This window comes from Echinops telfairi, unplaced genomic scaffold (assembly GCF_000313985.2).
Source record: "Echinops telfairi isolate 266 unplaced genomic scaffold, ASM31398v2 ScPeMD7_7418;HRSCAF=8456, whole genome shotgun sequence".
NCBI classification, from domain to species: domain Eukaryota; kingdom Metazoa; phylum Chordata; class Mammalia; order Afrosoricida; family Tenrecidae; genus Echinops; species Echinops telfairi.
The window spans coordinates 120849-136334 of record NW_022111318.1 but is presented as its reverse complement, the minus strand read 5'-3'; the positions used below and the strand labels follow the sequence as shown (position 1 = coordinate 136334).

The following is a 15486-nucleotide window of genomic DNA, read 5'->3' as shown; positions in this document are numbered from 1 at the left end:
CTATCTTTACACATTATATTTCATCTTGTATCGCTTCCAATTTTTCTAGATTCATATTTTGCATATTCCAAGTTTTGATCAGTATTGGATTTTTGCAGCTGTTTCTCCTCAATCTGAGTCATACCCTGTCACCAAAGAAAGACCCCAAAGTCCACTTCCACAGGCTTTTCAGGTCACCACGGTCGACTCCACTCCACTCCAAGAAAATGGCTCCTCCTCAATCACATTTTGAGTACTCTCAAGCCATGTTCTGCTTCCATTCACTATGTTATCAACATCTGACAATATTCCAAAGCTATGCATAAAGTTTCCAGTGCTACTTCCTCTTAAGTGAACAGCGAATGACTTCTTAGCAGTCTGTTTTTATTCTGGGAGCTCCGCTGAAACCGGCTCACTTTGGGTGACTGAGATGGCATTGGATTACCAGTGACATCACTCCCAGAATCACAGCAACACACAAGCTACTACACTATAACAAACTGACTTACTCACTACTTGATGTTGTTTCATAATGACCCGATAAGACACAACAGCCCAGTTGAGTTTCTGAGACTGTAACTGTTTATGGTAGTTGAAGGCCTGGACTTTCTCCCAAGGAGTGTCTCATGGTATTGAACTGTCAACCTTGCGGATCACAGCCCAACAAGTAACCATGGCTCCACCAGGTCTTCTTACCAACAAACTGACAAGCCATTAACATAACTATAAAACCCTATTCTCAGTTTGGATTGAGTTTGCATTGTATCCACATGTATAGGGTTTAGAATTTTCAACAAATATGTTGGGGGGACACAACTTAATACAGTACATCTCCTTACACCGAATTATTGGCTCTGAGCTCCAAATTACTCTTATAAATTCATTTTTTCCAGGGCTGTAAATCAGTGTGGAGGCTGTTAACATTCTCACACATCACGGTCTCAGATATTCTGTTGATTTTGAGTTGTTTCTGATGTATCCAAATTAACAGTAACCTTTCAATCTCTTTGATGATCTGGGTTCTTTGTTTTGTGGTTAATGATTTCACACCTTTTCCTACATTCGATGATTTAATCACATTTCCCACATCCAAAATATTGGTAATGTTGACTTAGCCAAGTTGTATTCAGCCACCAAATCACAGAAGCCACGGCCTGCTTCAAATGTTGCAATATTGTCTTTCTTTCACTTTATCCTGGCTCTCACAGTTTTCCTTTTGGCTTTACTGTTAGTATCACTAATGTTCTTTGGAGTCATGGTTATGACATTTTACTCAAATAATGCACACACACACACAAAAGCACAATGAAGAATGTTTTGATGCACTAACAACAAGCACTATATATTCTCTGATTGAGAGTGGGGCTGAGACTAAAGCTTCACCCCTTTGTGTCTGCAGTGAGACCCAGGATTCCCTCTCAGGCCATACAGGTTTTTTCAAGTTGGGCTTTTCAGTTCAGCTATCAAACAAAGTTACAAACACTGAACAGTTGTTTTTCTTTTGTTTTGTTCTTTTCAAACTTTGCTGTTTGAGTAGTGGAAAGTTCGATCTTGAAGCCATTTGACAACCACAGTGTTACTGTATAACGTTGACCTCTAAAAAAGTGGGTTGTTGGTGAGACAGGCAGTCTATCACATATCAATTCTTCAAAGATTCTGGCACCAGGTTATTATTCAATCATACTTTTAGTGTTTCTAAAGGTTGTTCTCTTTGCTAACACAGTCAACATATTCACTGTTAGTAAAAATTCAGAACTTGGAGAGCTGCTGTGTTATTTCATGGTGTAAGAAGTATGTCCATTTTTTTTTCTCATTTGGCAGCTTTTACTAACAAAAATTTTAAAACACTGCATCTCATTGTATGGAGTTTCCTTTGAGATATTCTTCTGGGGGCATCATAGAAGTGTGTATATGACATCTGATTTATTAGCTCATGTGAAAAAAAAACCCTGCTTCCAGCTATTCTTTTTCCAAGTTTTGCTTTCATTTTTTTCTTTAGCTATTCTCATTTGTTGTTTATGCTTCCAAATAAATTTCACATAATTTGACCAATTTCCAAGACCAAAATCTGGAGGGTTTTGATTGGCCTAGAGTAGAACAAATCAATGTAATTGGGGAAATACGTATATAGTGTTTTTTTCTTCTCTCTTCATTCATTCAACTTTCCTTTTATATTTCTTAAGTTTTGAGGTATTCACAAATCCATGGATTTCTTGTCGACTCTATTTTATGTGCCTGTTGCTCTTATGCATAGATTTTTTTTGCCTGCATGTATTGCATTTTAATTGATTATTAATGGTATAAATGATGGCCATTGGCTTTTGTTTTTCTTATACTAAATCTTATTTACATTTTTTTCAATTAATCCATTACTGTGCTATTAAAAAAATCTATGTGCTAATAAATTTTAACCCTTTTAAAAAGTGATACCTCTTATCAGGTTAACATATCACTACATTGGCCAGAATGTCTAAAATAATTAATTAGGCATGCTGCTTATTATCTGCTTAATATAAATTGGGAAAGAATGTAACTTTTTTCCTTAATTTACTATGCATATTTTAAAATATTCAATGTGCGTGGAATTTTATCACATATTTTTTAAACATTCTCCTTCTTGATGAAGAGTTGGTTTTTAAATTGTCCAGTAACTGTCCTTATTTTCTAATTATTTTATATTTGCTTAGGTTGGTGTTATTTTATCACTTATTTCATAAAGCTATATGTTCATGTAAATTTATTTTGTTTCTTTGATTTTAAATTTTAAATTTAATTTTAAATTTTAATTTAAATTTAAAAAATTTAAAACAATATTTTACCTGGGTACAAGTTTGGTCACAAAAATAGACCAATATTCACTACCAACAGTTGACCAATGACAGCAGAACTAAAAGAATCTGTGGTACTGGGCCTCTTGATAGAGAGTTTATACATTTTAAAAAGTGAGTAAAAATCACAAAATATGGAGTCCTGAAAAATCGCCAATGCCTTGTCTTACTCATTGTCCTCAAGTTTATGCCAATATATAACAACTTTATGTTCCAAGGCTATGAATCTTTATGGGAGGAACAGATAGTGTTATCTTTCTCCCAGGGAGCATTAGTGTTCTTATATAGCTATTTATATTCATGATGTTTTCAATGAATAAGGAAACAAATTAAAATATTTGAGTATGTCATGGGCCTAGAAGTCACCTAATTAAAAAAAACAAAAACAAATCCACTGGCATCTAATTGATTTGGACTTATGGAAATTCTGTAGGATGGAGTAAAATTGCCCCATATAGTTCCCAAGGCTCTAAATATTTATGTAAGCAAACTGCAAAATCTTTTGCAAGTGGAGAGGCTTGTGTTTGAACCACTGACTTTTGGTTAGCAGATGAGTGCTTAAACATTGTGCCACAATGACTCCTAAATAACCTAACCAAAAAACCCACTGCCACTGAGTTGATTACCATTCAAAGTATTTTCAAGGCTATACATCTTTACCGGAAAAGAAAGCTTCTTATTTCTTCCTCATTGCAGTTGGTGGGCTTGAAACACTTTTCTTGCCTGACTAGTAGTCCTATGCTTACTAGACAGTACCACTGTGGCTTTATAAGGAAATGGAAAGCTTTTAATAAATAATTGTATTTATATGAGAAGCCAGTTACTTAAAAGTGATTATCCCAAACTCCCAAACAAACCCAAAGCTGTCTCCTTGATTTTGACTCATCACGACAGTGTATAAGGTGGGACAGAACTGCCCCATAAGATTTCTGTAATCTTCAGAAGCAGACTGTTACGTCTTTCTCCCACAAAACTGATAATGGTCTTAAATGGCCTACCTTTCAAGTAGCAGTTAAGCATTTAGCAACTGAACAACCAAGGCTCCTGTCAAAAGGGTACTAAAGAGGAATAAAATGTAGAATTACAAAAATAATGTATGTAAAGATATAGGTCAGGTAGTGGCACACTTAATTTTAGATCTATTTCAAGTACACCAAATCTGACTTAAAGTAAATGAATGATGAATGAATGAATGAATAAATAAGTAATTTTTACACTCTGCCTCAAGTGATTAAATAAGAGAAACAGTGGTTGAATATGACAAAATTTATTATAGGGCTGGAGAGTTCATACAACCTAAGTTCCTTATAATATTCAGTACTTGCATAGTTTTATGGGTTTCACAATACAGATATCAGTGAGAAAGCATCACTGCATTAGTGAAAATGTCTCCCTCATGAGAACTGTTCACATATAAGTCAGATGTATAAGTTCACATGTAAGTACAGAGTACCTAACAAAAATGTAAAGACATAACTTCTAAATCCAGAAAAGTAGAACAAAATAAAAAACAAAACTCACAACAATGTTGACATTTTACATACTGCACTCAAAGTAGAAGAAAAAAAGGTTATCTGTTTTCAATGGAAAAAACAGTCTACTCTATAATACTTAAGAGAAAAATGATGTGATTTACTTTTCAGGATGTTATCTGCTTTATTCGTGTTGATGTCAAAAATCGAAACCCGATAAATTTAGAAGATGAACAATAAGAATCAGTCCATTTAAACAATACGCAGTGCCAATTAAAGTAAGAATTCACAAGAATTGTTAGTATGTGTGTGTGTGAAGAGCCAAAAAGCATTGGCATAAAGTCATAGAAACTTTTATTAAACAAAACAATCAAAATGTCAAGCTATTACTTTTCATCACATCCCTTAGTTAGGTCTATTGACTTCTGAATGGCAGTCCTTCCGTATCCTAACATTTCTCAAAAGAAATCTGTGATCATTGATGCAGACAACATCAAAATGGCAGTTTGGGCACCTTTGAGGGACTCAAATATTATTATTTTTTAATGTTCTTTGAGTTTGGGGGAGCAAAATGAAATACTAAGGGGAAAGATGAAGACTATAAGGTGGATAGAGTAAGGTTTCTCAATGAAATTGTCAGAGTACAGCCTTGATACTTTCAAAGAAAAAGTTGCCGCATTGTTATAATTGGGGTGGGGGGGACAAAACAAAAACCTCCTTGGCCCAATTTTTTGACCTTTTTCTCACCAATGTAGTTTTCAATTCACTTAAGTTTTTCATAATATGTCCTCATGATCATCCTGTATCCATCAAGAAAATCTAGAAATATGAGTCATTTGGAATTTTCCCAAATAGTCATCATAATCTTCCAACATGACTTCACTTTCTTGAATTCCCCTTTGAAGTCTTCTCTTTTATTGGTGTTGTTAGGTGCTATCAAGTCAGTTCTGACTCATAGCAACCCTATGTACAACAAATCACTCTTCCTCACCTTCTTTAATATACTTGAACTTTCTAAAAATGATTGTTTTGTGCAGGGCAACATTCCCATAAATGTGTTCTAAAATCCAATGATTTAGGAAGATGGCCATTTGACTTATGTTAAAAATCTGATATTACCCATGACCTCGAGGCTATTTTCTCCCCATGGCACAAAAATGTATCCTTTTAAAGACACCCTAATGAAATTAAGACAAGGGTGTTAATGAGAAAACTTACTGATCACAGAGACACGTTTAAGCACATTGTTTTGAAAAACCCATGTATGTATGAACTGGAGTCCTAATAGCAGTATTTTTTTTTACTTACCCTTGCTATTACAGTAAATGCATGAGTAAATATCATGAATATCCCATACACTTAAATGTTGAAGTCACATTTCAAATAGCTGACTTCTTAATCCTGTAAAAATTCTTAATCTGCGACCTCTTATTCTTGGCAAATCTTGGTCTCAACAACAAATTCATTGGGGAAGTGTCTAATCTTCCAGCACTTATCAATGGCACGCTTGTTGAAACCTATGAGGAAATGCACAACAAAAAGTTACTTTCGGAATTTTTGTAAATGGAAAAACATTTAGATTTGCTCCTTACTTTCTCCCATACTCAATCCTCATCCTTTTCCACTGTCCCAGTAACAGAGAGTGGACTAAGAAATGAATTACCCACCTAGCAAAAGGTCTCTGCGATGAAGGCGAAAGGCTTTACGCTTGTTGCAAAGTTGGTAAATAAAGATACCTAGATTACTAACATCACGAATCTCTTCTACAGCAACCAGGTCTTCACGAACCACATAGGTACGAGGCAAGTATTTCCCAATCTATTAAAAAAGAGAGATTCAAATGAAAATTCCTTAAAGATATTGTTTTAATCCTGACCCATAGAGATATATATTTTACTTTTGTATTGATTGAAAATTACTCCCACTGACTGATCCATTTCTCCAAACACGATTCTTTTTCATTGTGGAACAAAATCATATGGAAATGCTTAGAGAAAAATTTAACCTACGAAGTACATACTGACAGTTTTCCAAAGAGCTCCACCAGATTCTTTGGAGGCATAACAATGGAGGTATTGAGAGGCATCAGAAAGCAGTTACCCAGCAACAAGTCCAGATAAGCAGTCATTCCCTATTGGAGAAAGAGAGAAAAAATATTTCTATATATTATAGATGGCATGAACACTACAAATTTTCCAAATAGCATTGAAACAAGAACACAGTTACATTCTCTCTCAATCAACTAAGGTGTACATAATTGCAGCTAAATGATGTCTTTACTTCTGCGATTTTGCAAATTATACAATTATGAAATAGAAAAAATATTTTGGGACACTTACAAGAATAAGAAACTCACCTTTTCAAAGTCATGAATAATCACTGCAGGGTCACTATCAGAAAAACTAGGAGCAGGCACCTCAATGATTGCAATGTTGTCATCCTCACGAATATCTGCGTCCTCAGTCACAGGCAGGAAGTAGGGCTCTCCTCCAGCAAGAGCATTCACAGGATCATCAGAATCGAAGAAGCACATTTCTCCATGATAGATAGTACTCTGAAGGACAAAATGGGTGAAAAATTAAAATCTTCCAACCTTCGCTATTTTCAAATTTGAATGATTTCTTACATTCATATCAATACTTGTACTTTTTCCCTAGTTTGTTGATTACAAGAATTATTAAAACAAATCCAATTAAGAACTTTTTAACAATTTTATTGACATATAATTCACATACCATACAAATCAATGGATTAAAGCATGTTAAAAAGAGTTGTGTAATTATCATCACAATACATTTTAGAAAATGTTCTTCATTCTTGTACACATTACTATTAGCTCCCCCTTTCTCCCACCTCCTCTGCGGCAACCCTAAGAAACTATTAATCCATTACTGTCTCTTTAGATTCACCTATCCTGGATTTCATATAAAGGAAAAAATACAGCTCTAACCCTAACAAAATAAAACACAGAAAAACCTCAATAAAAAAGCAGAAAATAATAAAAACGAGACCAAGTTTAAAATGGGTAACAGGGAGAATGACAAGGTGTTAAATTTTAACCTAAATATATCTGCATTAATCCACTTCCCAATAAACTTTATCTGATAGCAAGGTTATTCAAATCCCTGGTTAATAGTCAGAGAAGACTCTCCAGAGGCTTAATTCACATGGGATGCCCTCCCCACCAAAAAAAAAAAATTGGGTTTTCACTATCATTCTGAAATTAGAATTTAAGCTCTAATACCACTCCGTCATCTAGTCTTGAATTTTGGTCTTTACAATCCTTGGATCATACTGGCTGGTGTTCTTCCTCCGTGTGAACTTAGCTGACATCTCACTTAGATGGCTGCTTATTTATTGAAAAGCTTTTAAGACCCCATACACTATTCTTTCTGATAGCCAGACACCATCTGCTTTTTTCACCACACTTTTCTATAGCACCCATGTCTTCAGTGATCTCTTCATGAGGGCAAGAATTGAATAGGAACATGTTTTAAGAATTAAATGTTCTTAGATGAGGGCTATGATTAAATACAAGCTGAAGATCCATTCATATATCTGTGGTTTATATATGTCCCTGGTCCACTATAGAGACATCACAAATATTTTATTGGGGAACATTATAATTCCTTCCCTTGGGGCATATGATGGTATCATTAATTCAGCCAATGGTATAGAATATAAATTAATTTTGAGAAAATGAAAATTTACATAAGACAGCTTTTTCGAGTAACATACACAGATTGTTGACATGTACAGTTTAAAAACATAAGTTATTGAACACTAGTTGTGAAAACAATGAGGGTTGGGTATAGGGCAAAATTTTCAGTAATGCTCATTCAATAAGGCAGAACTACACCGGCTAGACTAAGAAATTGCATTTAAAAGCAAAAAGAGTACGAAACTAGCAAACATGGCAATCTTGAGTTGCCATTTATTAGGCACCTGCAAAGAAAAATATTTGAATCAAAATCCAATGGCTTTGAATTGTATAACCTTGGAATAGCAGTCATCTGCTTCTGCTCACTCAGGGCTTTTTATTAAGTCCAAGGAATATTTCACTTCCTTTAATTTGCTACGGGTGTGTTTAAGTAGAGCCTGGTTAACTTCGTGAGGTTTCCAGATCAGATCTTTCTAGTGTGGCCTATGAAGGATGTTGCGCACCTTGAAAGGACAGAGCAGAGTCTAAAGTTCCAGTTAACTATAGCACAAAGCCTGGTCACCAAAGGCTAGAGAGAATCTCAGTCAAAAGTGACTGATTAGCAACATCATACCAGGCATATTCTTCCATTGAGAGTCTATATAAATAATGTGAAGCATTTTTCCCATGGGCAGGTTGCCCCGCTAGATTTACCTACCAACTCCCACCTCCTAACCCCCGAGTCCCAGCCCTGCTATGGACTTGAATTTCCATTAAGGTTCATTGAGCACCATTGTGGGAATGTAGCTTGATTTGGGGGTGACAATTGCATAGGGCAGGAACTGATTAGTGTTCTTCCTCTCCACCCAAAATGAGAAACTGACTTCAGTTGAAGTGAGGCCCCGTCTGTCTACTTGGGTGTTGTTGTTGTTGTTCTTAGGTGCTATAGAGTTGGTTCAACCGAATGAAACATCGCCTGGCCCCGTGCCATTCTCAAATTGTTCTTGTGTTTGAGCCCATGATTTCAATCTCTGTGTCAATCCATCTTGTTGATGATCTTCCTCTTTTTTTGTGGTCCCTCTACTTTGCCACACATAATGTTCCTTACCGGGGACTGATCTCTCCCATAACATGTCCACAGCATGTGATATGAAGTCTCCCCCTCCTTGCTTGCATTCCAGATGAAATGCTTTCGGGGCACTTTCAATATTAATTACCATCAGCATAATTCGAATGTATCAATTCATTTTCAGTCTTCCTTGTTCAATGCACAACATTCACATGCATATAAGGTCATTGAAAATAATAATACTTTGGTCAGGCGCACCTTAGTCCTCAAAGTAACATCCTTGCTTTTCAACACTCTACAGAGGTCTTGTGCAGATTTTGACTGCTGCTTTCCTGAGCATTGATTGTGGATCCAAGCTAGATGAAATCTTTTCAATCTTCAGTCTTTTCTTCATTTATCATGATTGATCCAGTTGAGAGTATTGTGGTTTTATTTACATTCAGTTGTAATGCATACTGAAGACTGTAATTGTTCATCTTGATCAGCAAGTGCTTAAACTCCTGCTTACTTTCAGCTAGTAAAATTGTGGTATCTGCATTTTGCAGGTTGTTAATAAGCCTTCCTCCAATAATAAGCCTTCCTCCTTCTTCTTCATAGAATCCAGCTTTCCGGATTATTCAGTGTACAGATTGAATAAATATGATGGGAAATACAACCCTGATGTACAACTTTCTTGACTTTAAACCATGCAGTATTCCCTTGTTCTGTTCACACAACGGCCTCTTGATCTATGTACAAGTTCCACATTATCACCATGAAGTTTTCTGGAATTCTCATTCTTCTCAGCACTATCCATAGTTTATTATGATCCATACAGTTACATTAAATAAGTCATCCTTAAGATATACAAATAAGGGGAGGACATTTGGATCCTGAGCACTACTCAAGCACACCACCTCATTGTTTGGGTGACCTGATTAGAGGATTACATTACCTGTGAAGAGAAGCTTATCATTGTCTTTGTGTTTATCTTTATAGTAGTGGTCTTATCCAAAATTTCACCTTTTATGACTGATTAACTTCACTCATCATAATTGTTTTCAAGTTCACTCACATTGTGAGGTGCTTTGTGGTTTTGTCAATGTTTTTTAGGGATACATAGTATTTCACTCAAATACTACGTATGTACCATTTTCTTTAGCCATTATTCTATTGATGAGAATTTGGGCTGTTTCCAGCTTCTTGCCACTGTGGACTGTGCTTCAATGAACATGGAAGAGCATACATGTGCATGTTCTACCAATTCTTTAGGGTATATACTCAGCATAGATATTCATGAGCTATATAGGATCGATTTCCTGTTATTTAAGGTAACGCCATATCACTTTTCACAATGTTTATACATGTTTACAAGCCTACTAACAGTATATAAGAAGCCTAATCTCACCACATTTTCTCCAGCGTTTGTTATTTTCTATTTTTTTTTATTCGGACTCTCATTTTGGATACAAGGTGATATCTCTTCAATGTTTTGATTTGCCTCTCCTGGATAACTTGTGTTCATGACCATTTTTCATGTGTTTGTTAGTCATTTAAATGTCATATTTGGTGAACTGTCTACTTTTTAATTGGACTATTTGTTTTCTTCTCATTGAATTACTGCAGAATTATATAGATTTTAGTAATTAGTCCATTGCCCATCACGTCATTGCTAAATATTTTTTTCCAAAGTCGGTGGCCTTATTTTCAGTCTTTTGATGTGCATAAATATCTTGTTTTTAATATGTCCCAGTCCTCTATTTTGTAAGAGAAAACATTTTTATATATTTTAAGGAAATTTGAGAATTGTCCTTAAATCTTCGTTTTTTTCTAATGATGACCACAAAATTGCTTTTAGTTGTAACTAAGCATAAGTAATAAGTTATATAAATTACGGAATTGCAATTATTATTACCTTGGGCATGAAGTACTTGTAAATGCAAGCTCCTCCAACAATAAGTCCTGCCAAGATGAATGAAAGGCCTAAGAGTGTAAGCATGCATCTCCCAGAAGAGCTCTCTTTTTCCTGGGTGGCAACACGGACTTCCTATTTTAAAAAACAAAACAAAACCAGATTGCACTTTTAGACACATCGTTGCTTTGGTGTACCTAGTATTTTCAATGAAACCTAGATATATTAAAATAAGTCAATCTTTTCTTTAAATGACTTCAGGATTCTGATGTCTAATAGTTGTGAAAATCTCTAATTAAATTAGCTTTCCTCCTGGCATTTTCAAACCCTGCTATGTGTATGAAATTCTTTCAAGATAAAGTTTCTTAACTCAAATAAAAATAAATATTCATTTATATAAATAATTTACAGTTTAAATAAACAGAAATAGTTACTTTTCAGAATTTTAAAGTGATACTATCATTAAGTTTCTAGAATACAGTTAAGTTTCTTTAGTAATTTATGTCCTTTGTTTAAATTAATTTGCAAATTTAAGTATAATTTAGTCTTTTTTAAACAACTTTAAAAATATATTATTTTTTGCAAATTAAGCTTTAAAGAAATTAATTATATTGGGCAGGTATTTTAGGAATAAAAATATGGAGTAAATATATACATCCTAATGCTCTGAATTTGAATGAGACTCTATTATTATTAGTTGCTGTTGAGTTGATTATGATTCAAGGACTCCATTTATGTACAGTAGGACTTCTCCATAGAAATTTCAAAACTGTGACTCTTTGGAGGCAGTTCACCAAGGTAGTCTTGTGAGGCACCTTTGGTGGGTTTGAACTGGCAAATTTTTAGCTACTAATTGAGTTCTTAACCATTATTGCTACCCAACGATTTGGAGACTTCCTAATATTCTACAGCCTCACCAATAAAATAATGCTTTTCAAATTCTAGATAAAACATTAGATTGTAAAGTATAGGACTGGCCATATATAATCAGTAGACAATCTCTCTGCATATCAGTTACTATAAAATTCTGTTAAATCAATAATTTGTTTAGGCATTTGAACAAGAAAGTAACGGATTAACTCTACACCCACCCAATCCCATTCTTGTGTCACAATATTCTCTGTACGGGACTATTAGTCAAGAAAAGAATATATGAAATCAGCCAACATGAACCCTTGTAATCATAAGATAAATCTTTCACAATAGAATGCAAATAGACCATTAATTCTTTTCCATGACAACTACTATAAAATTTGTGCTACCTATGTAAACATATTAATTTGTTGAAATTAAATGAGTGATTTGAAGTTAATGTAGAAGAATAAAGGCAATTATTTGATATTCAAGTAAATGCAAGCTTTAATTGCTAGTGGCTGAGGGAGCCAAACATTCAGCGGAGGGTGTGTTCAACAGCAAAGCTGAGTGTGGGTCCATACAGGCAGGAAGGGAACATGCTGATATTCTTTGAGATCCTGGCCACAGTGTCGCACCAGTACAGCACTAAGGCCTTGGCCTTCCACTAGAAAAGTAACATTGCCAAATGATTATTAGACTTTTAGCATTGTGGAGAGTCCTTCCCCTTCACGACTCTGTTACTCTCTATTAATTAAAGTCTCACTCCACTTCCATATTGAGACAAATCAACGAATTTGGAGCAACGGGTAAAATGAGGGAATTCAGAAGAGGAAGGTCCACACTTGTCTTTTTGAGAATAATGTAATAATCACTTCCAAAAGAGTCCGTGAAAAACTTGGCCAAGCAAAGTAACCTTGCCAGTTGTCTTGAAAGGTACAGGAAAGAGCTGTATTATCCATTGCCTGTGTCTCAGATATATGAGTATGGTTTTTCAATTTTTTTTCATTAAAGTTAAAATTTGAAATTCGCATAGCTAAAAATTATTTAAGCTCAAATACTCTACTAAATACTTATAAACTCTGAAGCTTTTCTTTACCCCAATGATTTTCAAAAAATGTTCATTACTTTAATTAAATGTTAAATATTATGTAAGACAAACACTATGAAACAGAACTATAAATTATGTTTGGGAATCACTGCACTAAAGCTGTAGACTAAGAGATCTAAATATTTTAGAATATTTAACTGACACTCAGAAAGAATGACTTTATTTGATATTTTTAGAGAAATCGATGTCTAATTTTTTTTTGTCATTGAGACAAATGAGAAGAACAATTTGCACTGAAATTTCATCTATTCTTCCAGCGATCTAGGGAGTTTTTTGCAAGGTCTAAGTATTAGCATTTGAGCTTCATAAGACATATCTAGCTACCAAGAATAGGAATTTTTATTTGCATTGAAATTTGCTAGATTCAGCATGGCCGGGTGCCATTAATAGCTAATTTCTCTCTGAGATGTGTCTTAAAGTCAATGTACAGCTCCTCTGATTTTTAACCTATTGTACTATATCTCTGATAAACAAATCAGTACATCATGATATATCAATCATGTTTTATTTAATAAGTGTTCACTTCAAGATCTCTTGGGGACTTCTCCAGCATCTAATAAAGGAATATAAAGTGCAAATGCTATTTTTGTTTGTTTCTCATCACTAGCAGAAATATTACTTGCATTTAACTTGAAACAAATACAAGTCATGAAGTTCTTGGTGGTAAGAGAAAAAAAAGAGGAAGATTGGTTTGTGGTTAGATTTAACTATTGGCATCTAATTATCCATCCCCCGAAATTTGGCCATATTTCACTTACAAAGTAAGGGTGAGCAAAATTGCACATTTGACCTGTCATACTAGACTCAGAGGGTGTTAGATTTTCGTTCTGAAATGTGTGATGTAAAAGAACTAGTGTAATTGCAATTCCAAGTTAAAATTTCTACATACGCATGTTAGTATATCAAGTTCTGTGAACAATCAATTTTACTATATGATTCTCATTTCACTCAAAGTACTTTCCAAATCCCTACTCCTGAACACAAAAGTTAAAACTTTATAAAGAACAAAGCAAGTTAGGGCAGATTTGCAAGTTCCAGCAGTTTACACATTTTGGAGAACATTTACCTTTTAATTTTGAGATCTTGTTGAAGAAAATATGAAGTCGTTTGCAAATACTAAATACATGGTAGATGTTTAAAGGAAATGCAGAGCGCACTAAATAAATAATGGCTAACTGTTTGGAGGGAGGAAGCACTTCTCTAGTTTCTGGAAGAGTTGCCATTTTCAACTACAATTTCAGGTCTATTTCACATCTTTCTATGGGGTATATGGATAGTATCGCTTAAACAGAAGCAATATTTAAAAGGAGCAAGGACAAAGAATCACTAAGAATGTTTTTTATAGAAGTAGAGTATTTACTTTAGGAAATGCCACTCTGAGCACGTATAAGGCTCCTATATTAAGAGGGCAGAGTTAACACCCCAAACTCAATTAGAACAAGTCTCCTCATGGTTGACAGCTCTTTTATGGAATGTTAAATGCAACCTTTGACCAGGGAGAAATTAACATGCGCGCGCGTGCACACACACACACACACACACACACACACAAATCCGCCAACCCATCTTGCTTCTAGTCAAAGATGACCTTTGTGCCACCACCCCCCAACCCAAGCTCCAGCCAAACACTTTCAGACACTAAAAAGATAAAGTCATCCAGTTTCATCCACAAAGAAAGGAAAGAAAGAATGATTCAGTAACTAGCTTTTTTACTCACACCTCCAGTCCGTGCAGCCCCCGTGCAGGCTCTGCACGCCACTGGAACTGGGAACAGGACCACCTGGCCCAGTCCCCAACTCACCCCACAAGAGAAGATGACATCAAGGTCCACGGGCTCTCCTCAGACTCCCCCTGAACGGGCAGCGAGGGTGAGAATGCACAAAGCCCAGCAGGACGAGAGGAATGCAGAGGGGCTTGGGGAAGGGAGCGCAAAGGTAGCAGGGCCAGACAGACAGAGCAGGGGCTGCTGGAAAAGCTCAGCAAAGCAAAAGTGCATGGCAGCCCGCCGAGGGACCAAGGTACTGCCCAAACCCTCCATTTTGGGTTTTGGCCACCTGTCTAGCCCACCCCCACCCTGGCAGACAACCAGGGGCGGACTTGAGACCTCTACCTTGCTGGTCAGCATCTGAGTTCTGACTGTGCGGCTCACAAGGGCTTCCACATCTGGTCGCGCCTCCTCCTTCTGCAAGGCGGTGGGGGTGTTGAAGGCGAGTTTCACCATGGTGAACCTTCAGGCTGCGCTGCACGGCGCCCCTGGAATCAGCGTCTGAATCTGCAAGTTGGAAGAGGAAGAGGTTGTGCTTGCTCTGGCAACACCGACTTTCCCCTGCTGTCTGCCTTATGCTGCTGCAAACCCTGGGCTGGGAATACTTATGAAGCAATCCCAAATTGGGTGGGAGATCGGGGGCGGGCCTAGGGAGGGATCTAGGGAGGAGCAGGAGGGGGCCCAAGTGCTGGGGGAAGGGGGCTGATATTGGAGGAAGAACAGCGGAGGTGGAGCCTTGTTCAGTCAGCTCAGTTTCTGCATACCTCACCTGCACCCCGGGGTGGGGGGGGGGGAGTTCTACTTCTCACCCTGTCCCCTTATATAAGAGCAAGGTAGGAACGCTGAGTTGTCTTTCTGCTTTTGTCCAGGCCACAATAG

The 15486-nt window shown here is 36.2% G+C and overlaps 1 protein-coding gene across 1 annotated transcript; it reads right to left on the bottom strand.

The window, feature by feature from the left end:
- Positions 1-4058: 4058 nt before the first annotated feature.
- On the bottom strand, positions 4059-15209 carry ITM2A (integral membrane protein 2A). Its single transcript, XM_004717628.2, has 6 exons — positions 14953-15209; positions 10883-11014; positions 6636-6833; positions 6300-6410; positions 5947-6097; positions 4059-5796 (listed from the first exon to the last, which is right to left on the bottom strand). Exons 1-6 carry the CDS (start codon positions 15061-15063, stop codon positions 5708-5710), a joined length of 792 nt encoding a protein of 263 aa, XP_004717685.1. The 5' UTR covers positions 15064-15209; the 3' UTR covers positions 4059-5707.
- Positions 15210-15486: the final 277 nt, after the last annotated feature.

Excerpts from the sequence above, each read along its gene's own strand:
- ITM2A (XM_004717628.2), bottom strand. The coding sequence starts at position 15,063 with ATGGTGAAACTCGCCTTCAACACCCCCACCGCCTTGCAGAAGGAGGAG. Across the intron at positions 6,834-10,882 it reads ACAAGTACTTCATGCCCAAG|AGTACTATCTATCATGGAGA; the intron begins GTAATAATAATT and ends TTTGTCCTTCAG. Across the intron at positions 5,797-5,946 it reads TCGCAGAGACCTTTTGCTAG|GTTTCAACAAGCGTGCCATT; the intron begins GTGGGTAATTCA and ends ATTTCCTCATAG.